Source organism: Pipistrellus kuhlii, unplaced genomic scaffold (genome assembly GCF_014108245.1).
Source record: "Pipistrellus kuhlii isolate mPipKuh1 unplaced genomic scaffold, mPipKuh1.p scaffold_m20_p_1, whole genome shotgun sequence".
Classification (NCBI taxonomy): domain Eukaryota; kingdom Metazoa; phylum Chordata; class Mammalia; order Chiroptera; family Vespertilionidae; genus Pipistrellus; species Pipistrellus kuhlii.
Window position 1 is genome coordinate 88,913,248 of NW_023425404.1, and position 23,247 is coordinate 88,936,494.

At 42.4% G+C, this 23,247-nt stretch overlaps 1 protein-coding gene and 1 long non-coding RNA gene across 6 annotated transcripts in view; one reads left to right on the top strand and one right to left on the bottom strand.

The window, feature by feature from the left end:
• The window catches only part of UBL7 (ubiquitin like 7), a 34,034-nt gene that overhangs the window by 3,964 nt on the left and 6,823 nt on the right, over positions 1-23,247 (top strand). Inside the window, exons 1-8 of one of the 5 annotated variants that reach the window (XM_036456049.2) lie at positions 12,668-12,816; positions 14,400-14,612; positions 16,162-16,281; positions 19,797-19,879; positions 21,120-21,204; positions 21,988-22,045; positions 22,786-22,919; positions 23,175-23,224. In XM_036456049.2, coding sequence (XP_036311942.1) covers positions 14,429-14,612; positions 16,162-16,281; positions 19,797-19,879; positions 21,120-21,204; positions 21,988-22,045; positions 22,786-22,919; positions 23,175-23,224 — 714 coding nt within the window. In that variant the 5' untranslated portion in view covers positions 12,668-12,816; positions 14,400-14,428. The other 4 variants (XM_045586971.1, XM_045586982.1, XM_045586973.1 and 1 more) reach the window with 4 other exon arrangements.
• On the bottom strand, positions 1,034-17,678 carry LOC118728946. Its single transcript, XR_004991059.1, has 3 exons — positions 17,666-17,678; positions 17,618-17,623; positions 1,034-1,375 (listed from the first exon to the last, which is right to left on the bottom strand). It is a non-coding gene; the product is annotated as an uncharacterized LOC118728946 (long non-coding RNA).

Genomic DNA, 23,247 nt, shown 5'->3' on the forward strand with positions numbered 1-23,247 from the left:
TGAAATTCCAAGGCTATCCCTCCGTGTCAGATCAAAATGGGTTGCTCTTTAGAGATACCTCTGTTAGCAGTTCTGAAGACCCCTTCCACAATCACAGATCACACCAGCCCCAACAGCTACGGACTTCTCTAGGCACAGACTTCCCCAGTCCTCCAGCTCCTGCAGCTTGCACGTTTCTCTCTCCCACTGGGATCAGAGACCTCATCTTATCCCCAGCGAAATCTGACCTTTCTGTGGTGGTGTGAATAGCTCCTTTGAGTCCAAGCATTCGTGCCACCTGGGGACTGGTGTTCTGGGGCTCACAGCTGTTTGGTGGTCACCATAGCTGTGGATTTTCAGGCCTCCAACAAGATCCACTTTTCCTTTCAAGATGGCGAGGTTTCCCCATCCGAACCCGTAGCTCCAGAAGGGGACCAAGCCACCATGGGGGCTGCCCTGTCAGAGGAACCCCGACCAGCAGTCCCCCATCTTCACCTGGAGTTCAGCTGTCCCTTAGCTTGCTAACAAACACTGCCTATGCAACCCTCAGCTGTTCTTTCTTTTTGCTCTGGGACAGGCTCGGAACATGTCTCTCTATTCTTCCACCATTTTTCCGATCAAAAAACCACCTCACCCATTTTTTATTTTTAAACTACCATAATGAAAGTAAAATTTAAACATTAAGGACAAAGTTCTGACTATTAATAACAAAATAATGCCAATTCAAAACCCAATAACAAAACAATGCCAATGCAAAATCCAAACTACAGACATGTTAACATTTAAAAATTTAAACATCAAGAGCAAAACCCTAGCTATTAATGAAACAATGCCAATGCAACACAACAATAGATAAATCAAACTATAGTAACATTTTTCTACTAAATGAAAGTTTCTTTTGCTGATTTACTCAAGAGTCCTTGGACTTAGCTGCGCAAAACTTTGCAGAAGACTGGCTAACCAATGCTAGCATAGCCAGAAACATGATTGAGGGAGCAGCTTCCACGTCCTGCTTTTCTGGGCTCAGTTTTTAACTTCTTCAGCCGATCCCATGTTGGTACCTAAGTCCCTTGCGTAGCCTTAGTCTCCTTCCTTTTCTGCTTTGCTGTCATTGGGGCAATTCTCAGTATTTTGAACGAAGGGACAAGGAGTTTCTCTGGGTCCATTGTAGTGATGCATATAACGTTCTAGCACCCAAATTGGTTGCGTTGCTCCTTCTGGAAAGATACAAACCACAACCTCTTTCCCACATCATTATTAGATCTGGTAAAACTCTTGTCTAGTTTGTACCACCAGGCTAAGTAAGCAGAGGCTATTGTACAGGAGGCCCGATGCCTTTCGGCCACTGTACAACTCTCTGCATCACAATTCAAAAAATGTAACACATAACATCCTTCTCCCCCTTTTTTTGTTTTTATAGTTGCATTTTAAGGGTAGGATGGGCTCTTTTTGCTATTGCCTGAGTCCTGATCTATCTCCCCAGGGAGAGCTTGCCAATCCTGCACTTCCAGGGGTGGCATGATAAAAGTTTATTGAGCCTGCTGGAAAGTCTGCAGTGGGGTCAAGGATAAGGACCCTACTATCTGGTGGGACTGCCCCACTTGACGTTTCCCTGCCTAAGGGGCATTGGATTATAATCATCAGTCTTGGAGTGGCATTTGTTTACCTAATGCTTTCCTCTCCTGCATCTTGGACACACTCGGGACTGCCTGTTTCCACTCCCTGTAGCCCTCTGACTTCTATTTGTGGCAGAATAGTCTTTATCAAAATGCCTTACTCTGCCACATTTAAGGCAGCCCCCTTTCCTTTTCTGCTGACCAGTGAGTACCTTTCCCTCCTCAGAAAACCCTGGGCAGGTTTTACTTACAAAATCCAATAAATCAAAAAGCTGTTTATACCTCACAGAACAGCCCCTTGCTTGGAGCATAGCCTTAAGCACGGATATGCATAAATTCTTTTCCTACAATCCTGAATTTCCCATGTTTTACACCTACTTATTACTAAACTGTACTCCTTACCTTCCTTCTTGCTTTCTGCACATGCTTCACTGGAGTGTCCTTTCACCTGACAATTGAAGTTCCCTCACACTCAGGCCTGCATTGAGTGCCACTTGTACCATGCCAGCACAGCCAAGGGTTCGGCAAGCCTGAGGAGGGCCGGTGAAGGATAAATAAAAGATAGACAATGAGAATAAGCTGGGTCTAGGTGGATCTTCTGTGCCTGGCTGAAACCACAGGAAAGATCCAGACTGCAAACTGAGCCTTTATTTTATAGTCAGAGGTAAACAAGGTAATTTACAATGTTCTTGTAGTTTCACTTGTTTTGGCAGCACTTGCTGCACCTTCCACAACCCATTAGCTACCCAAGAAAGATCTAGGGAGCATCACAAGATCAAACTTAATTACGCTAAGAGTGCTGTGCCCTCTAAGCTGGGACTTGTTTGTGGCTTTGCCAACAAGTCAATCTGAGCAAAATCTCAGACATATGCCAAAAGAACTTCTTCACTGATACTGCCCCTAGGCAATGGAAGCTAAAGAGAAAATAAACAAATGGGACTACATCAAAATGAAAAGCTTTTTTTCACAGCAAAAAAACCATCAACAAAACAAGAAAGCCCACTGTATGGGAGAACATATTTCCAAATGTTATCACTGATAAAGGTTTAATCTCAACATTTACAGGCAGCTTATACAACTTAATAAAAGAAAGATAAATGATCCAATGAAAAAATGGGCAAAAGACCTAAATAGAATCTTTTCAAAAGAATACAGAGGAAGGCCAAGAGACACATGAAAACATGCTCACTAATTATCTCAGAGATGCAAATCAAAATGACAATGTGGTACCATCTCACATCTGTCAGAATGGCTATCATCAACAAATCAACAAACAAGAAGAGTTGACGAGGATGCGGAGAAAAAGGAACACTCGTGCACTGCTGGTGGGAATGTAGACTGGTGCAGCCACTGTGGAGAACAGTATGGAGTTTCCTAAAAAAAACTAACAATGGAACTTCCATTTGACCCAGTAATCCCACTCCTAGGAATATATCCTAAGAAACTGAAAACACTAATAAGAAAGAATATATGCACCCCTATGTTCATAGTAGTACAATTTACAATAACTAAGATTTAAAATATATATATATTTTATTGATTTTGTACAGAGAGGAAGGGAGAGAGATAGAGTTAGAAACATCGATGAGAGAGAGTCATCGATCCCCTTCTGGGGATATGCCCGCAACCAAGGAACATGCCCTAGTCCAGAAGTGAACCCGGGACCTTTCAGTCCCCAAGCCGACGCTCTATCCATTGATCCAAACCGGTTTCGGCATAACTAAGATTTAGAAACAGCCTAAGTGCCCACCAGTAGATGACTAGATCAGAAAACCATGGTACATCTACACAATGGAATACTATGTTGCCATAAAAAAGAAGGAATTCTTACCATTTGTAGCAACCTGGATGGAATTGGAGAACATTATGCTAAGTGAAATAAGTCAGTCAATGAAAGGAAAATACCACATGATCTCACTCACTTATGGATAATAAAGAAAATTATAAATTGTTGAACAAAAAGATAGATATACAGATAGTAAAGCATCAAACAGAATGTCAAATTACAGCGGGAAGGTTAGGGAGAGTTGGGGGAGATAAGAGATCAACCAAAGAACTTGTATGCATGCATATAAGCATAAGCAATAGATACAAAACTCTGGCGGGTGAGTGCATGTATGGGAGTGGGGTGGAGGGGACAATGGTAAGATATGTGTACATATAATAACTTAATTTAAAAAATGAGGGGGGAAAAAAGGATGAGATGTAGGGAGTGGCTATAGAGTTAAGCCTCAGATTGACCTCTGAGCAAAGCCACAAACTGTCCCAGTTTAGAGGGCACAGCACTCTTAGCATAATTAAGCTTGATCTTGTGATGCTCCCTAGATCTTTCCTGGGTAGCTAATGGGCTGTGGAAGGTGCAGCAAGTGCTGCCAAAACAAATGAAACTTACAAGAACATTGTAAATTACCTTGTTAACCTCTGACTATAAAGGCTCAGCTTGCAGTCTGGATCTTTCCTGTGGTTTCAGCCAGGCACAGAAGATCCACCTAGACCCAGCTTATTCTCGTTGTCTGTCTTTTATTCATCCTTCACCAGCCCCCCTCAGGCTTGCTGAACCCTTGGCTGTGCTGGTGCAGCACAGTTCTCCCCAAATTCCCTTTCCTGCAGGCCTGGGTCCCCCTCCCCCAACTATCCTCCTCTGCAGGGCTGGTCACCCCTAACTGCCCTCCCTTGCCAGCCTGGTCACCCCCAACTGCTCTCCGTTGCAGGCCCAGTCATCCCTAACTACCCTCCCTGCTGGCCAGGTCACCCCTAATTGCTTTTCCCTACAAATCTGGTTCCCTACAACTGCCCTCCCTTGCCAGCCTGGTCACCCCTAACTGCCCTCCCTGGCAGGCCTGACTGCCCCCAACTGCCCTTCTTGCAGGCCATCTTGTTTCCACACGGAGAGGCCATCATATGTGTTGGGGTGACGGTCAATTTGCATATTACCTCTTTATTATATAGGATACTATGAATAACACTATGCCAACAAGCTGGGATGAAATGGACAAATTCTTAGAAAAATAGAACCTTCCAAAACTAAATCAAGAAGAAAACCTGACTAGTAGAATTGAAGCAGTAATAAAAAACTCTCAGCAAACAAAAGCCCTGGACTGGATGGATTCACAGGGGAGTTTTACCAAATAGTCAAAGAAATAACACCTATCCTTTTCAAACTATTTCAAAAAATTTTAGAAGAAGGGACACTTCTAAGCTATATTTCCAAGAGGCCAGCATTATCCTAATTCCCAAATCAGATAAGGAAACTACAAAGAAAGAGAATTACAGGCCCGTAGATGCTAAAATTTCCAACAAGATATTAGCTAATCAGAACCAGCAATATATTAAAAAGATCATATACATGACCGAGTGGAATTTACTAGGTGTACTAGTTAATAATGCAGATTTTTTTAAATAGATGGAGTTACACATATGTTGATATATATGCGATTTAATATGTATGCTATTTTGTTGTATTGACAAGCTTCATAAGTTCATATGTCAAATTTTCTGAAGGTGTTAACATCATAGATATTTTTATGCTTAAAAATGCCAAATTTTGTCCCCAAAAAGAGGACATTTGTGGGAAGTTTTTTAAAAAAATATTTAATTGATTTTTTACAGAAAGGAAGAGAGAGAGATCGTTAGAAACATCGATGAGAGAGAAACATCGATCAGCTGCCTCTTGCACCCCCCCTACTGGGGGTATGCCAACAACCAAAGTACATGCCCTTGACCGAAATCAATCCTGGGACCCTTGAGTACACAGGCCTTAGCCAAACCGGTTAGGGCAGCAGGAAGTTTTAATTCATTATTTTGAAGAAAACTGCTGCTGAAAGTTATCATATATTTCAGGAAGCTAATGGTGAACATGCTCCATCTCAAGATACTTGTGAAAACTGGTTTAAATGCTTTAAAAGTGATGATTTTGATGTGAAAGACAAAAAATGTCCAGGTCAAACAAAAAAGTTTGAAGACCAATAATTACAAGCATTATTGGATGAAGATGCATGTCAAACTCAAAAACAACTTGCAGAAAAATTAAACATTGCTCAGAAAACAATTCCTCATTGTTTATAAGCAATGGGACAGATTTTAAAGGAAGGAAAATGGGTGCCACATCAACTGAACGAAAGACAAATGGAAAACCAAAAAGTCAACAGCAAAATGTTACTTCAATGGCATGAAAGTCTTTTTTGCATTGAATTGTGACTGGCGATGAAAAGGATTTAATTTGAAAATCCCAAATGTGCAAAATCATGGGTTGATTCAGGTCAACCATCAACATCGACTGCAAGACCAAATTGCTTCAGAAAGAAGACAATGCTCTGCGTTTGGTGGGATCAAGAAGGTGTGGTGTTTTATGGGCTTCTAAAACCAGAAGCCCATAATACACCACATACTGTTAATACTAATCGCTACAGATAACAAATAATCAATTTGAACCATGCTTTGATTGTAAAATCACCAGAATGTGCCAGAAGACAAGGCAAAGTAATTTTGCTTAATGATAACGCACCATCACACACTTCAAAACCAATTAGAGACAAAAGATCTTTCCTGGAAAGTATTATAACCCAACTGCTGTAATCACCAGGCCTGCTCCTTCAGATTACCACTTGTTCCAATGGGTGGCACACACACTTTCTGAGCAGCAGTTCAGAACATAAGAAGTGGAAAATCGGGTTGTTGAATGGTTTGTCTCAAAATAAGAAAAGTTCTATTGGGATAGTATGCACAAATTACCTGAAAGATGGGGGAAATGTGTAGCTAGAGATGAACATTACTTTGAATAAAGCACTTCTGATGTTTCTCTTGAAATTATTGTTTTCTTTGATTACAATATTTACCATTATTAACCGGTACACCTAGTATTCCACTGATGCAAAGGTGGTATAATATTTGCAAATCTATAAATATGATACACCACATAATCAAATTGAAAGACACAAATCACATGATCATATCAATAGAACCAGAAAAAGCATTTGACAAAATCATACACCCATTTTTTAATAAAAATTCTAAGTAAAGTGGGAATAAAGGGATCATACCTCAACATAATAAAGGTCATATGTGCTAAACCTACAGTGAATATCATACTCAATGGTCAAAAACTAAAACCATTTTCCATAAGAACAGCAGCATGATAGGGTTGTCCACTTTCACCACTCTTATTCAACATAGTACTAGAAGTCCTAGCCACAGCGATCAGACAAGGAGCCAGCTGATCAATGTTTGTAACTCTTTACCTCTGATGAACAAAACAGATCCAGAGCCTGACTGGTCTGGCTCAGTGGTTGAATGTTGACTTATAAACCAGGAGGTCTTGGTTCAGTTCCTGGTCAGGGCTACATACTGGCATTGTAGGCTCAATCCCCAGTGGGGGGCATGCAGGAGACAGCCAATCAACGATTCTCTCTTTGTTTCTATCTCTCTCTCCCTCTCTCTTCTTCTATGAAATCAACAACAACAAAAAAATATTAAAAAAAAAAACAGATCCAGCCGAAACCGGTTTGGCTCAGTGGTAGAGTGTCGGTCTGTGGACTGAAAGGTCCCAGGTTCCATTCTGATCAAGGGCATGTACCTTGGTTGCGGGCACATCCCCAATAGGGGGTGTGCAAGAGGCAGCTGGTCGATGTTTCTCTCTCATTGATGTTTCTAGCTCTCTATCTCTTTTCCTTCCTCTCTGTAAAAAAATCAATAAAATATATTAAAAAAAAAAAGACTTAAAAAATAAATAAATAAATAAAAAACAGATCCAGAGACATTGAAGCATGCAACAGACTAATGTATTTCAGAGGGAAGTAGAGGAGGGGAAGAGATTAACCAATGAACTTATATGCATACTAGAGACCCAGTGCACAAAATTTGTGCACGGGTGGGTGGGGTCCCTCAGTCTGACTTGCACCCTCTCCAATCTGGGGGCCCATAGGAGGCTTAGGCCTGCTCCCTGTGGTTTTCTGCTCTCTGCGGGGCCTGCCTGCTCCCGGGTCACTGCAGTCACAGCCAAGCAGGCTGTGCTGAGAGCTACCTCCTTCCTGCTGTTAGTCTCCACAGAAGCAATGAGGTTAATTTGCATACTCACTCCTGATTGGCTGGTGGAAGTCATGAAGTGACAGTCAATTTGCATATTTCTCTCTTTTTTTTGGGGGGGGGGGTAGATATGCATAGCCCATGAACAGATAATAGTTCAGGGAATGCCTTTAGAGGGTTAGGGAGCAAGATGGAGGGGGTCTATGAGGGTCAAAGTATTACAAAAGGGTCACCTGTAATACTTTCAACAATAAAGATAATTTTTTTTTTATTTTTATTTTTTTATTTTTTAAAATATATTTTATTGATTTTTTACAGAGAGGAAGGGAGAGAGATAGAGAGCCAGAAACGTCGATGAGAGAGAAACATCAACCAGCTGCCTCCTGCACATCCCCCACCAGGGATGCGCCCGCAACCAACGTACATGCCCCTGACCGGAATCGAACTTGGGACCTTTCAGTCCGCAGACCGACGCTCTACCACTGAGCCAAACCGGTTTCGGCAATAAAGATAAATTTTAAAAAACACACAAAATAAGTTAAAAAAAAAAGATTTACCTTAAATGTAAATGGACCAAGTTCACCAATAAAGTGGCACAGAGTTACAGATTGGATCAAAAAACAAATCTAGCCCAGCCATTTTTGCTCAGCAGTTGAACTTTGACCCCTGCCAGGGGCCTGTAGAAGTCAGCTGATGTTTCTATCACTCTCTTCCTTTCTCTCTCAAATCAATAAAAATGTATTAAAAAAATAAAACAAACAAACCCAACCATATGCTGCCTACAAGAGGCACATCTAAGCTGCAAAGACAAAGGTATTTTCTAAATGAAAGGGTGGAAAATGATTCTCCAAGCAAATAACATCCACAGAAAAGTACGTGTAGCATACTTATATTTGACAAAACAGATTTCAAGATAATAAGAGACAAAGATGGACATTTTATAATGCTAAAGGGAACACTACATCAAGAAAACAGAACACTTCTTTTTAAAAAAAATATATTTTATTGTTTTTTTACAGAGAGGAAGAGAGAGGGATAGAGAGTTAGAAACATTGATGGGAGATAATCATCGATCAGCTGCCTCTTGCACACCCCCTACTGGGGATGTGCCTGCAACCAAGGTACATGCCCTTGACCGGAATCAAACCTAGGACCTTTCAGTTTGCAGGCTGATGCTCTATCCACTGAGCCAAACTGGTTCTGGCTTCACCAACATTTTGATGAACTTCTTGCATTTATGACCTGCTGAAATTAGCCCCTAGCAGTTGGGGACCTTTATACTCCATTGACAGCTGAAGATATATCATCCAAACAAAAAATCAATCCTATCTAATAAAAGAATAATATGTAAATCAACCACCACTCCGCTACACCCACCAGCCACGCCCACCAGCCAATCAGAGCGAGTATGCAAATAAACATAACCAAGATGGCTATCAGAAGGGAGGTTTGGGTTTCCCCAGCAACAGAGGAAGCCAAGCTTTCCACACATTCTGGCAGACGCAGGCCTCCACTCAAGGATACAAAGTTTCAATTATAGAAGGTAAATAAATTCCAGATACCAGGGCTTCTACTTGGGTCGCCAGGAGGCGTGGCTGCCTGCAAACCACTACAGGCCCCTTGCCCAGACAGCCCCATGCCCCAAGGGAACCCCACCCTGATCCAGGACACCCTTCAGGGTAAACCAGCTGGTCCCCACCTGTGCACCAGGCCTTTATCCTATCTAATAATAGAGTAATATGCGGATTGTCCATCACTCCAACACACAAGATCAAGATAGCTGCCCCTATGTGGTCAAAGATCCTGCCCCCATGTGGACACAAGATGGCCAGCAGGGAAGGCAGTTGGGAGGGACTAGGTCTGCAAGGGAGGTCAATTGGAGGCGATCAACCCTGCAGGGGAGGGCAGTTAGGGGCAAACAGGCTGGCAGGGGAACAGTCAGGCTGGCAGGGGAGTGGTTAGGGGGTGATCAGGTTGGCTGGCAGAAGTGGTTAGGGGAAATCAGGAAGGCAGGCAGGTGAGCAGTTGGGAGCCAGCAGTCCTGGATTGTGACAGGGATGTCCAACTGCCCTCGAGGGGTCCCAGACTGGAGAGGGTGAAAGCTGGGCTGTAGGACACCTCCCCACCCCATGCATAAATTCCGTGCACCCGGCCTCTAGTAAAGGAATATTGGCCTTAAATGACACACTAGACCAAATGGGCATAATTGACATTTATAGAACCTTTCATTCCAGTACATCAGGTTATACATTCTTCTCCAGTACACATGAAACATACTCAAAATAGACTATCCATTAGATCACAAAACTAGCCTCAAAAAATTCAAGTAGCTTAAGCTTATATCAAGCATATTCTCTCACCAGGATGTCTAGAAATTAGAAATCAACTGCAAAAAGGAAGTAAAGAAACTCACAAATATGTGGAGTTAAACAACATACTACAATACTAAAGAATGACTGTGCCAAAGAAGAAATAAAAGGTGAGATCAAAATATATAGAAATAAATGAGAATGACAATACTATATCAAAACTTCTGGGACGCAGCAAAACAGTATTAAGAGGGAAGTTTATATCATTACAAGCCTGTCTCAAGAAACAAGAGAAATCACAAGTATAAACAACCTAACATTACATCTTAAAGTACTAGAAAAGGAACAAAAGCAACCCAGTCAGCAGAAGAAAGAAAATAAAACTGCAGATGTGCATTTTTTTTTTTAATATATTTTATTGATTTTTTACAGAGAGGAAGGGAGATAGAGAGCTAGAAGCGTCGATGAGAGAGAAACATCAACCAGCTGCCTCTTGCACTCCCCCTAACCCTAACCAGCTGACTCTTGTACTCCCCCTACTGGGGATGTGCCCGCAACCAATGTACATGCCCTTGACCAGAATCGAACCTGGGACCCTTCAGTCCGCAGACCAACGCTTTACCACTGAGCCAAACCGGATGGCAAATGTGCATTCTTATAATTTGTTTTCCAATAGTTACTGATTAGCCTGAGGGTTTTTGTTTTTTTTAAATATATTTTATTGATTTTACACAGAGAGGAATTGAGAGGGGCAGAGAGTTAGAAACGTCGATGAGAGAGAAACACCGACCAGCTGCCTCTTGCACACCCCCTACTGGGGATGTGCCCGCAACCAAGGTACATGTCCTTGACCGGAATCGAACCCAAGACCTTTCAGTCCGCAGGCTGCCGCTCTATCCACTGAGCCAAACCGGTCCTGGCAGCCTGAGGGTTTAATGAATAACTGTCCACTACTGTCTCACAGATGGTTAATGTATCAGTCTCCAAATGTGGACTGGCTGAAGGACAGGGTCTGGACACTTTTCTTCTTACCTCTTCTCTGGTCATCCATCTTTGTTTAGTGTCCAGGTTTCTAATTTTCTCTAGAATCTGTCCTTTGATTCTTAGGTCAATTGGCTTTCAAAGAACCTATTTGGCATAGGGTTATTCCTTTAGTAATTTATCATTACAATCTTTCTGAACATTGTAATGATTCAGAATTTAGAATTAACTCCTCTAAAAGTTCTAGTAAGACAGCCGCATTTGGTAGATAGCTTCAGTATGAATTATTCATTCAACACATATTTATTGCTCACCTACTGTGAGGTAGGCCAAGGTCAACTACTGAAGATAAAGTACAAGACAGTCATTGTCCATTCCCTTATGGGGATTATAATGAAATCAATAAAAACAAAACACCAATAAGCACCTAGTATCTCAGGTCTACTTAGAGGAAGACAAAATGAAGGCAGGGTTCCTGCTTTCTTCTGCAGGTAGTTAAGGCACAACACAGAACAAAATTTACCACCAAAATTATGTGGCTTAGTAGATAGGAGAGGAAGGAAGGCCAGATAGTTAGGATTTCTGAAAGGGAAAATATATCTAAAGATGAATAGGATAGGGAAGGGGGTACTTTGAGGACAGCAACGAGGAACCTGGCCTTGAGTCTGAAGATGGAGACAGACGTTGCAAAAATCTCCACTAGGCTGCTCAGTGGCTGTCCTAGTCCTAAACTCTACACTGGGATGTCCCAAAATTATACTTTTACATGCGGGTACTGGGCCCAGGGCCCCGTGGGCCAGATTTATGTTGTTGACAAGTTAGCTGGCCCCGTGGGAGCAGTGGGGTAGTAGCCAAAGAGAATCAGCTGCTATGATCTACCTCATTATTTTCTTACATCCACTTTTTTATTTACTTGATTAGAGTTCAATTAGAAGTAGCCTTCCTCTTCAACATTTTATCTAATCCTATCTTCTGTGCAAACATATTCAATTCTAACTGGGGAGCTAAAATACAGTTCATCCAAGAGGGTTCTGTAGGAAATTCCTCTCCCCACATGATTATATGAATGACCATTATGTAATCCCACCCCGGGCGTACCTGAAACCCGACTCAGTAACTCCCTTTACGAACCCACAGTCCGGGCCGGCTAGGATAGGTAGGTTCGCCGCGAGAAGTTGTGGCACCCGATTTTAATATATATATTTTTATTGATTTTGTACAGAGAGGAAGGGAGAGAGATAGAGAGCTAGAAACATCATGAGAGAGTCATCGACCAGCTGCCTCTTGCACACACCCTACTGGGGATGTGCCCGCAACCAAGGTACATGCCCTTGACCGGAATCGAACCTGGGTCCCTTTAGTCCCCAAGCCGACGCTCTATCTATTGAGACAAACCGGTTTCGGCGAGGGCACCCGATTTTAAAGTGAGGATTGCAAAGTACCGTTGTGGGGTGTCCGAAGAAGCCCCTAGGAGACAGGTCCTCATGGGTTTAAGGGGATTGGGAACCGCCGTCTGGGCTAGGTTCCCATCTGCGGCGCCGTAACCACCCGGCGCGACCAACCGGCCGGCTCCGCAGGCTTCCCAGGCCGGCACGGCGGCCGCGGGGCTGTGCCCGCCACCCAGGCGGCTCGCTCGCGACTCGGGCCTGGAACAGGACAAGAAACGGGAGCAGCGGCTAAACCGTCTAGAAAGTCCAGCGAGGAGACGATTTCTAACCGCCCAGAAGCCACGCCCTCCCCGGAACCGGACGTTTGCAGCCCGCACCACTTGTTGGTCTATTAATAAGGGGCGGGGATCAGAGGAAACTGCAACTCCCAGCATGCAGCGCGGAGCTTCCGGTTTCCGGCGGGAGAACCGGAGTGAGTGTTTACACCGGCGGTCGTGCGGCCGGGTTCTTTCCGCGGGACGGGTGAGGGCACTGGGCCCTGGGCCGCGTGGGCCTGACTTATGTGACAAGTTAGCTGGTCCCATGGGAGCGGTGGGGTCGTAGCCAAAGAGAGTGTCTTCCCCACTACTAGCTGCTGATGACCTTGTGCCAGTGAATTTCTGGGTCTTAGTTGCCTGGTCTGTAATAGGTGGACGAGAATGCCTGCCTCAGGGAACGATTGTGAGGATTAAATGAGCTACTACGGTAGGGTATGTAAAAAATCTATTTCCTCCCTGTCATGAATCTGAGGATGGAAGGTACCTTGAGGATGGCTTGGGGCCTGTTGAGCAGCCTGCCAATTTCACAACCTTTTCTTTCCTCTTCCCTGCTAGATCCTTTTGAAGCAATAATCATTATAACAAGGGCTTTTCTTGATTATTCCACCCTCAGAATTTCTTTTTAAAAAAATATATTTTATTGATTTTTTACAGAGAGGAAGAGAGAGAGATAGTTAGAAACATCGATGAGAGAGAATCATCGATCAGCTGCCTCTTGCACACCCCTTACTGGGATGTGCCCACAACCAAGGTACATGCCCTTGACCGGAATCGAATCTGGGACCTTTCAGTCCGCAGGTGGACGCTCTATCCACTGAGCCAAACCGGTTTCGGCCACCCTCAGAATTTCTGATACATTTTTTTAATACCTATATGTGCCAGGCACTGGGACAGTAATGGAAAAAAAAAAAAAAAAATCTAATCTTTGCTTTCCAGGGCCTCCAAGAATGGGTTGGGGTGGTGTGAGATTAGGAAGTAAATAGATATAACTCTTTGCCCTGAAAGAATGTGGGGACAGCGAAGGAAAGGCAGTGAGGATAGAAGAGGTGGTATTTGTATTGGTTTTTATAGGAGTTTACTGTTTTGCTCAGAGGACAAAGAGAATAGGAATTACAAGGAGAGTTAACAGATGAGTGGGAGTTGTAAAGTGGGGAGTTTTGTTTTGAATGGGAAGTTAGTGGGAGTCGGACAAGGTTCTGTTGGCAGGAAGGCTGGCAGAGGGAATAGATATGAATGTTTTTGTAATGTAAGCCAGGCTGTGGAGTTTAGTCTTATTCATAAAGGTGATTTTGAGTCATTGGAGGATTTCTAAACAAAGGAGTAACTTGATCAGATCTATGTTTTTAAATGTGTTGGGTGGCAGCGTGGATGTTTGATAGCAAGAGGCAAGAGTCAGAGAACTTGTTAAAAAGCTCTTGCAATAGTTCAAGCAAGAGATGTGATGAAAATCAGAGGTGAGGAGTGCACATAAAGGAGAGAAGGTTGGATGATCTCATTTGAACCTCACACTATTCCTATTAGGTGGGCTGGTGTTTTTTTGTTTGTTTGTTTTGTTTTGTCTACTTTAAAGATGGAGAAACTGAGGCCTAGAGAGCTGAAGTTCCTTGCTGTCCATCATAGAATGAGTAAAGAGAGGGACCCCAGATTCTAGTTCTGGTTTGATGCTGCATCCTGTGCTTTTTCAGCAGTGTCACAATGAATTATCTCTCATTCAGCCTTTAGGAGGGGTGTGGGTGGAGTAGGGTGGTGATCTGTTCTTTAACCACTAAGGGCTCAATTTCTTTACAGGGAGAAAGAGAGAGCGTGAAAGAGAGAGGATGTCTCTCTCAGATTGGCACCTGGCGGTGAAACTGGCTGACCAACCACTTGCCCCAAAGTCTATTCTTCGGTTGCCAGAGACAGAACTGGGAGAATACTCACTGGGGGGCTATAGTATTTCATTTCTGAAGCAGCTTATTGCTGGCAAACTCCAGGAGTCCGTTCCAGACCCTGAGCTGATTGGTGAGTCTCAGTGAACTAGGGATGGGCTGCTGCTTTGATCTCTTTTTGGGGAGGATACTTGTGGAATTACAAGGATAAATTAAGAATTTGGAATTTGTTGCCTCATAATGTTAATACTTCTGAAAAGTGAATTTTGGGTGAAAAGAAGCACAAATCAAATAATAAAACTAGCCCTGGCCAGTTTTGCTCAGTGGTTAGCATGTTGGCCTAGGGACTAAAGGGTCACAGGTTTGACTCCTGGTCAAAGGCACATGCCTCAGTTGCAGGTTCAACCCCCAGCCCTGGTTGGGGCAAAGGTGCGAGGCAACCAATTGATTTTACTCTCTCATGTGGATACTTCTCTCTCTCTCACTCCCCTGCTTCCCTTCCACTCTGTTTAAAAATCAATGGGAAAAGTACTCCTGTAAGGTTTTAAAAATAAATAAAACTATTGGTTGCCATTTTAGTTGTGTTATTATACTGAACTACTTTATCACAAAGTTTTTGTTTGTTTGTTTTAAAAAATATATATTTTATTGAATTTTTACAGAGAGGAAGAGAGAGGGATAGAGAGTTAGAAACATCAATGAGAGAGAATCATCATCAATCAGCTGCCTCTTACATACCCCCCACTGGGGATTTGCCTACAACCAAGGTACATGCCCTTGACTGGAATTGAACTTGGGACCTTTTAGTCCGCAGGCCAACGCTCTATCCACTGAGCCAAACCAGTTTCGGCTATCTAATCATGAGTAGAATTCTTTCTCTGAAAGAGCAAGAATGTGGAGTGGGATAAGGAAGGAGGAGATGGTCAGGGAAAGCCATCAAATGACATTTTGAGTTTGGGCCTAAGGAATTAGGAAAAAGATTTTTTGGTTGATTAGTTAGAGGGAAAGCAATAAAAAAGGAAAGGAAGATGGCAAGGCCATTCTAGGTGGAGGAAGAAGGAATTAAATATAACAACTAAATTATATTATAAAAATATATAATCGCTAAGAGATCCAACAGACAAAAAGAGTGTTTTTAGTCATAAAAACACTGGGTTCAGCCCAGTCAGTGTTGCTCAGTGGTTGAGGGTTGGTCCATGAACCAAGAGGTCACAGTTCGCTTCCCGGTAAGGGCACAGGCTTGTGTTGCAGCCAGGCTCAATCCCCAATGCATGCAGGAGGCATGATTCCATGATCCATGATTCCCACTCATTGATGTTCTTATTTCTCTCCTTCTCCCTTCTACTATGAAATTAATAAAAAAACATTTAAAAAGCAAAATACTGGGTTTATCCTTTTTTGTTGTTGCATTTTCCCATTTATTAGTATTTAAGTTGAGCAGTCTCCACAATGTTAAGCCCTATAGCTTTCTTCTACATAGAACCTATATTTTTTGAGTTTGTATTTGCTAACAATTGTTATTAAAATGTATTTATTAAGACTACTTTGTAAGCATTTATCATTCTCCAGCTATTTGTCTAATCAAAATAAGGTTCTTGGGGGACAGAAAACACATAAATTGTTTTGAGGGGCAAAGTATAAATGGACAGTTTTTTTTTTTTTTGTTTTTTTTTGTTTTTTAGATCTAATCTACTGTGGCCGGAAGCTAAAAGATGACCAGACCCTTGACTTCTATGGCATTCAACCTGGGTCCACAATCCATGTTCTTCGCAAGTCTTGGCCAGAGCCTGATCAGAAACCAGGTGACTGGCAGTTGGCCCTTAGACAGGCAGAGCTTCCGTAGTATCAAGGGGAGGGTCTAGGTTTTTGAGGCACAGGTCTGGGTGGACAGCCAGGTTGTGTCTCCTTGCTTTTTTATTTCATAATTACTGAAATGGTAATAGAGGATATCTTTATTACCTATTGGGTTGGATGGCATTGATAAAACAAAATGCAGTTTTGATCTTGTGGCCAACACTAACAGATGGGAATTTTGTTTCTCTACTTTTTAAGTTCATCATCCACTGTTTTAATGGGGTGGGAAGTGTGTGCATATTTAAACTACTTTAGGTTAATAGTTTATTTCTTGGTGAATTTTGTATCTTTTTGTTATTGTTCTTACTAGAAAAAAGCTGGGGCCCTGGTCAAGGTTTCGGGTTTGATCCCAGGTCAGGGGACATACAAGAATCAATCAAGGAATACATAAATAAGTGGGACAAATTGATGTTTCTCTCTCCCTCTCCCTCTCTCAAACCAATAAATAAAAAAGAGAAAAAGAAAAAAGCTGGGAAATCCTGGCATTCCTCTAATGCAGCAATTTTCAACCAATGTGCCACAAGAATTTTTAAAACATGCAATACCTGACTGACTTCTTTTCTCTTAGATTATCAAATAAAAAAATGACAATAGCTAATACAATAGCCATACAGTTACAGGAGTGAGCAAAAGTGGATTTACAGTTTTCATGGGGAAAAATATATAGAAATATATAACACAACTGCAATCTACTTTTGTCCATCTCATACTTTTTTTTTTTTTCCGGATTAGCAAAAATACATTTTTGGTGTGCCGCAGAATTTTAGTTTGTGTGCCATCAGATGACACAGGTTAAAAATGGCTGCTCCAAGCGGTAGTTCTCTTGTTGGCAAATTTTCCAGCAAACTGCCTCAGGCAGTGACTTGTTTAGTCAGCTCATTTCCACCTGCTATAGTGGGAATGTATTTTTCTGAAACTTGAAAATATTCTAATAGTATTAAAGAGCTCTTAGAGAAAACATACAGAACCTCTAATGTATTTTGGACTTATTAATAAAAGGTGCTGCTTGGAATTTATAATGTAAATTTTGCATCTGTGTTTTAAAAGCCTCCCCAACAATAAAGCTAGGTTATATAAACTGTTACACTGTCAGTTTGATATTTTTATGTTTATGATTGCTATGACTAGTTATCAGCTGAAAATTTACCCTTTTCAATTCTAAACATAAAGGAGAAAGATCTTTTGCAAACTGATGGGAAGTGAGAAAGAGAAAGGTAGTCTTTGATATCCAGAGGTTGGCCTGATCCTCAGTTAGGCCTTGGGACATTAACCATTTCAAATCACCAATATCTACAAGGCCACTTAGGGACCATAGTGGATCAAGACAAAAACAACAAATAACATTGTACAGATCACAAAATTACAAAATATCCCTGTATTCTGGCTATTATGAATGATTACTGCTTCTTCCCAATTATACTTTTGCCTTGTTCTAGTTTTCCTTCTAGGTAAGAATTAAGATACCCAATCATAAAATCACCCCACTTCCTGACAGCATCCAACTTAAAGCAAAACCCCACTTCCTTAGTCTTCCCCCAGAGAATCCAAGAGCATTCTCTGTAAGGAGCAGTAAGTTCAATTTGTGCAATTGCAAGTGAGCCCCTCTGTCTGGTCTTTGGCGAGAAGGCATTGACAGAAGGAAAGTAACATTTGTTGCTTCTTCCAGCCAGATTGTGTCTCCTTGCTTTTTCATTTCATAATTACAGTGGCCCTGCAGGATAGGTAACAAAATTAGCATTTTATAGATGAGCAAAAAGAGGATTAAAAGGGCATTTATTCAAGGTCACCTACTTAGAAAATTAATGCAAAGCTGGGATGTTCATGCAGGTTTTCCTGGCTCAAGAGGTCGTGTTCTTTTTATTGGGCTGGCTGCCTCCCACTTCCAAAAAGTGAGATTAGCTCAGAGATGTCATAGAAACAACCATGACTCTTAACCAATTATTGGTTTAAGATATTAAGAGTCCTTTTCCTCTCCTCTCTTCCTGGAGATTTATTTTGGAAACAAATGGACTTTTTATTAGGAAGTTAACATATACTTTTAGATTTGGAAAAGAAACATTTTAGATACTGTATCTTTGAGTACTTTTTCAAAACGAAGCACATTTTGTTTCCCTGCCAGATTAGCACCTGTAAGAGGAGAATCTGTCAAACCTTCCTTTCCCTCCTGGATCCCTGGAAGGTTACAAATCTCTTCAGGATCTTCATTAGCCTCCTATTTGAGCAGGGATGTGTACCCCAAGTAGTAAAGTAACCAACTAAAACTAAGACAGCTGCTAAACTTTCCCTTATATGTGAACTTTGAATCCCAGTGAAACATGTGATATCAAGCATGTGATGAAAGTTTGTTAAGAATCCTAGAAGTACAGTGTATATTCTTGGTTCCTCTTGTATTTTTTAAAAAATTCAAAATATTAAGGAAGCCTGAAAGAATATATCAAAGAGAAAACAATATTTTTTTAAACATATTGTGTCAGTGTAGCTCAAGCATGTCAAACTCGCAGTCTGTGGGCCGCAATGAATATTTTTGTGGCCCAGCCAATATAACAGTATGTAAGAAACATTTTAATAAGAATATTGTAACTTAATTTTTACGATATCCTGTTATACATAATTATTAATAACAAACTACAACGTTTGCTAATGACTGATTACTATAATCGTGTTGCATTTATTTCCCTTATGTGCCTATGGGCAGGTGCACCATTTCTCCACTAATACTGGCAGCGAATTTTTTAACAGCCTATTGCCATGCCATTGCCCTTGCACTGACATGTTTGGTGTGTGCAACAGGAAATATTTCACTTTCTGAGGACAAAAAAAATAGGTTTATTTGCATTATACTTATTAATTTGGGCAGTTATTCAGTGTCTGGTAAGTTAAAGTTCAAGAAAAAAATTAATTTTTATTAAAAGTTTCTATTATATGTTAACAATGACTCATTTAATTCAGCCCTTTGTATTCAGCATGTCTGTATTGAAATAAACCTACATTTCTATGAAAATTGAAGCTTCTGTGTTGTTTTTTGTTTTTTTTGTGACCCACATAAACTTGAACCTTGTTTATTTGGCCTGTGTTAGCCTTTGAGTTTGACATGCTTTGGTGTAGCTCTGTATTGTTCAAATGACTTGCAGCACTTAGTGTTTTAAAGCATTGTGTAAACTACTGAGTTGGTTATACCTGTGTAAGAAGTCTAGAATTTCTGCAGTGTGGTGTTGATCAGAACAGTTTCTTTCATGTGATAAGATTTCCCTCTCCTGAAACTTAGACTAATTATCAATGACGATGCTTAAAAGGGCAGTTTTTACATTTGTGTCATAAATGGGTTTTCTTGAATGGACATTCACATTCTTAGTGGGATGATGAGGGAGGGAACCTGCAGACCAGACTGTACCTGGACACATGTTCTGTGTCTGCAGCACTGGCAGGGCTTGGGCTGTTGGGTAATTGTGTGTCTTATCCACAGAACCTGTGGACAAAGTGGCTGCCCTGCGGGAGTTCCGGGTGCTGCACACTGCCTTGCAAAGCAGCTCTTCCTACAGGGAGGCGGTGAGTTTGCTACAGCCTCCTGCCTGAGATTTGCCAGGCCTGCAAGAGAGAGTGTGAATGCTGGAGAGTGGTGTAGAGTGGGAGCTGGAAGCCCGTTGCCATGGCTACAAAGATTTCCTTGAGGAGTTTTTGCCATGTCTGTGGGTATCTGTAGAGTCCCCCTAACCCTCTTCTTCCCCCAAAGAGGCTGTATCAGCTAGGTATTGTTGATTGCCATCTAATGAAAATGATACAACTTCTGATACTGGCTTCACAGGATGAATATGATTACAGCCAAAGAATCTGCATATGGTTTCTGCTGGGCCTCATTCTTGGAAATAGTCTGAACTGCCTGCCCACTGCTCCTTACCTGGATTTCCTTACTGGGAAATACACTTATGTCTTTCTATATGAGAGTTGATAAGCAAAAAAGTAATACAGCTGAAACTTCCCAATATATGAATATGAAATGATAACTCTGCAGTGATTAAAAAGAACTTTGGCCCTACCTGGTTTGGCTCAGTGGATAGAGCATTGGCAACCAATTGATGTGTCTTTCTCACATCAATGTTTATCTCTGTCTCTCCCCTTCCTTTCCACTCTCAAAAATTAATGGAAAAATATCCTGGGTGAGGATTAACCAAAAAGAAGAAGTAAAACACACACACACACACACACACACACACACACACACACACAAAAACAAAACAAAAAAAACTTGGGATCAAAGGAAGCTTTGTTATTGGCTTGTAATGAGAACTTTTAATTTTGGAAGCTTTAGAAGTATAGATGGGGGGCCAAAACTGGTTTGGCCCAGTGGATAGAACGTCGGCCTGCGGTCGATTCCCAGATTCGAAAGGTCCCAGGTTCAATTCCAGGCAAGGGCATGTGCCCAGTAGGGGGTGTGCAAGAGACAGCTGATCGATGATTCTCTCTCATCAATGTTTCTAACTCTCTATCCCTCTCTCTTCCTCTCTGTGAAAAATCAATAAAATATACTAAAAAAAAAAAAAAAAAAAAAAAAAAAGAAGTATAGATGGGGGAAGGACTAGAGATGGAAGGTTTACTGTGATACTGCCTTTAAAAAAAAATTGTTTCCCCTCCAGTAAGCCAAAATCTCAGAGAAGAGGTTCATCTGTTTCCTGGAACTGTTGTTTTACTGTGGTGGTGTATGTGCAGCACTTAGAGGGAGGGAGCACTTCAGCGGAGTGTGGGAATTTGCTGAGTGGATTAAGCTCAGTCCTCCCCATTTCTCCTGCAGGTCTTTAAGATGCTCAGCAATAAGGAATCTCTGGATCAGATCATTGTGGCCACCCCAGGCCTCAGCAGTGACCCCATTGCTCTTGGTAAGTACAGAACTGAATTTGAGGCAATAGGAGTTGTTGGAGAAACAGAAACTAGAAGGTGGCAATTGCCCTAAGAAGACTCTGACCATCTTTTGAGGAATCACTGGTCTTGTTGAGGGAGGGGAGAACCAAGATGTGATACATATACTGAGCCTTCCAAGGGCTGTCAGCCCCTCAGAGAAATCATGGCCTGACTAACATCATAAATCATGGCCTGACTAACATCATAAAATAGCCGAAACCGGTTTGGCTCAGTAGATAGAGCATCCGCCTGTGGACTGAAAGGTTCAATTCCGGTCAAGGGCATGTACCTTGGTTGTGGGCACATCCCCGGTGGGGGGGGTGTGCAGGAGAAAGCTGGTCGATGATTCTCTCTCATCGATGTTTCTAGCTCTCTAGTCCTTTCCCTTCCTCGCTGTAAAAAATTAATAAAAAAACATATTTAAAAAAATCAGACTATAAGGGTGTCAGATGAGGGCAGCAGTTGGCCCAAACCACAGTAATCATGGAAGGCTTCCTGCACACACACCTTGATGGATAAGGAAGAACCCAGAGATATGGGGAAAAGAAGCTGGTGTTCAGCACACAGTCTGTGACTTAAGTGCAGGGAGGTGGCAGGCAGGGAACAAGATGGAGACCACTCAGTCGTGCTGCTTGATGTTTTGTTTCTTCCACTTCTTACATGGGTGCTTTGTGTCTCCTTGGAGCCAGTTGCTCTGAGGCTCTTCTCCCTCCTGGATCTGGCTAAGTTTCAGTCTCTGAGATGAATCCTGTTTTCCTTAGGGGTTCTCCAGGACAAAGATCTTTTCTCTGTCTTTGCTGATCCCAACATGCTTGATACGTAAGTATACCCTTCTTACTAAAGAGTTCCCTGTTTCTCCTCAAATGGTTGCACCAGAGCCTGATTATTGCCCTTGATTCTGCTCATGGAGCCCAGTCCCTGTCTACCCCTAAACCTACCTTCTAAATATGTCAGGAGGTGAAAAGAGCAGGAATGCTATGTGGGAACAATGAGACCAAGGGCAGGAACACCTGTTGTTGTGGAGATGAAGCAGGGTTTGAGGGAGGTGGCTTGTGGGCTAGGCTCAGATTAGCTCTCACTCAGTAGCTATGAAAGATTCTTTAAAGCACAGGAAGCTGGGGAAGGAAGCAGGTGCATCAATCCTTATTGTTTTAGAGCTGGAAGGGCCGGCAGAGGTTATGTCTCTATTTTGCAAGTGAAGAAAACAGCTCTCCCTCTCCTACTCCCCAAGAGAAAAGAAGGGACCTATCAAAGATTGCCCAGGGAAGTAGTACTGGGGTCGAGACCAGAAACTGACCACTGAGCCTCTCAGGCTGTCCTATCCTATCCTGCCCAAGGGAATGTGAGGCATCTAAAGTGGATCCCAGGACTGAAGGCCTTGCCATTGTTGCTAGGGACAGAGCAGAAGAGGACAAAGCGAACTGAAAGGAGGTGCTGAAGACTGAGGAATTTAAGGGCAGACACAGGCAGCGTGATAGTTATGAGGGCCACCCAGACTTTTGTCAAGGTGAGGGTGCCCTTCTTATTCACCCTTAGGTTTCTTCTTGCTCCTGTTCCAGGTTGGTACCTGCTCACCCAGCCCTAGTCAATGCCATTGTCCTGGTTCTGCACTCGGTGGCAGGCAGCACGCCGCTACCGGGGGCGGACTCCTCTTCCCGGAGCACACCCTCCAGCTCTTACCGGGACATGCCAGGTGAGTCAGGAGAGTGTTGTGCAGGCCCCCTCAGGAGCTGGCAGTATCTCAGGAAAATGCTTTAATCAGCAGCTATGTATAGTGCTGGCAGAGGGTGTTCCTTGGGGATTCTCGGTTTGAGTCCGGGAGTGCATCTGTCCTGTCATTTTCCAAGGAGAGAGATGAAAATATGAATTTGGAGAGTATCTGAACTGAGATTCTGGAGCTATGCCCGTGCCTTTCTGTTCTTCCTGAAATCTGTTCTCCCTCCTCCAGGTGGTTTCCTGTTTGAGGGGCTTTCTGATGATGAGGACGACTTTCACCCAGTAAGTGGCCTGGCTGCCTGCCC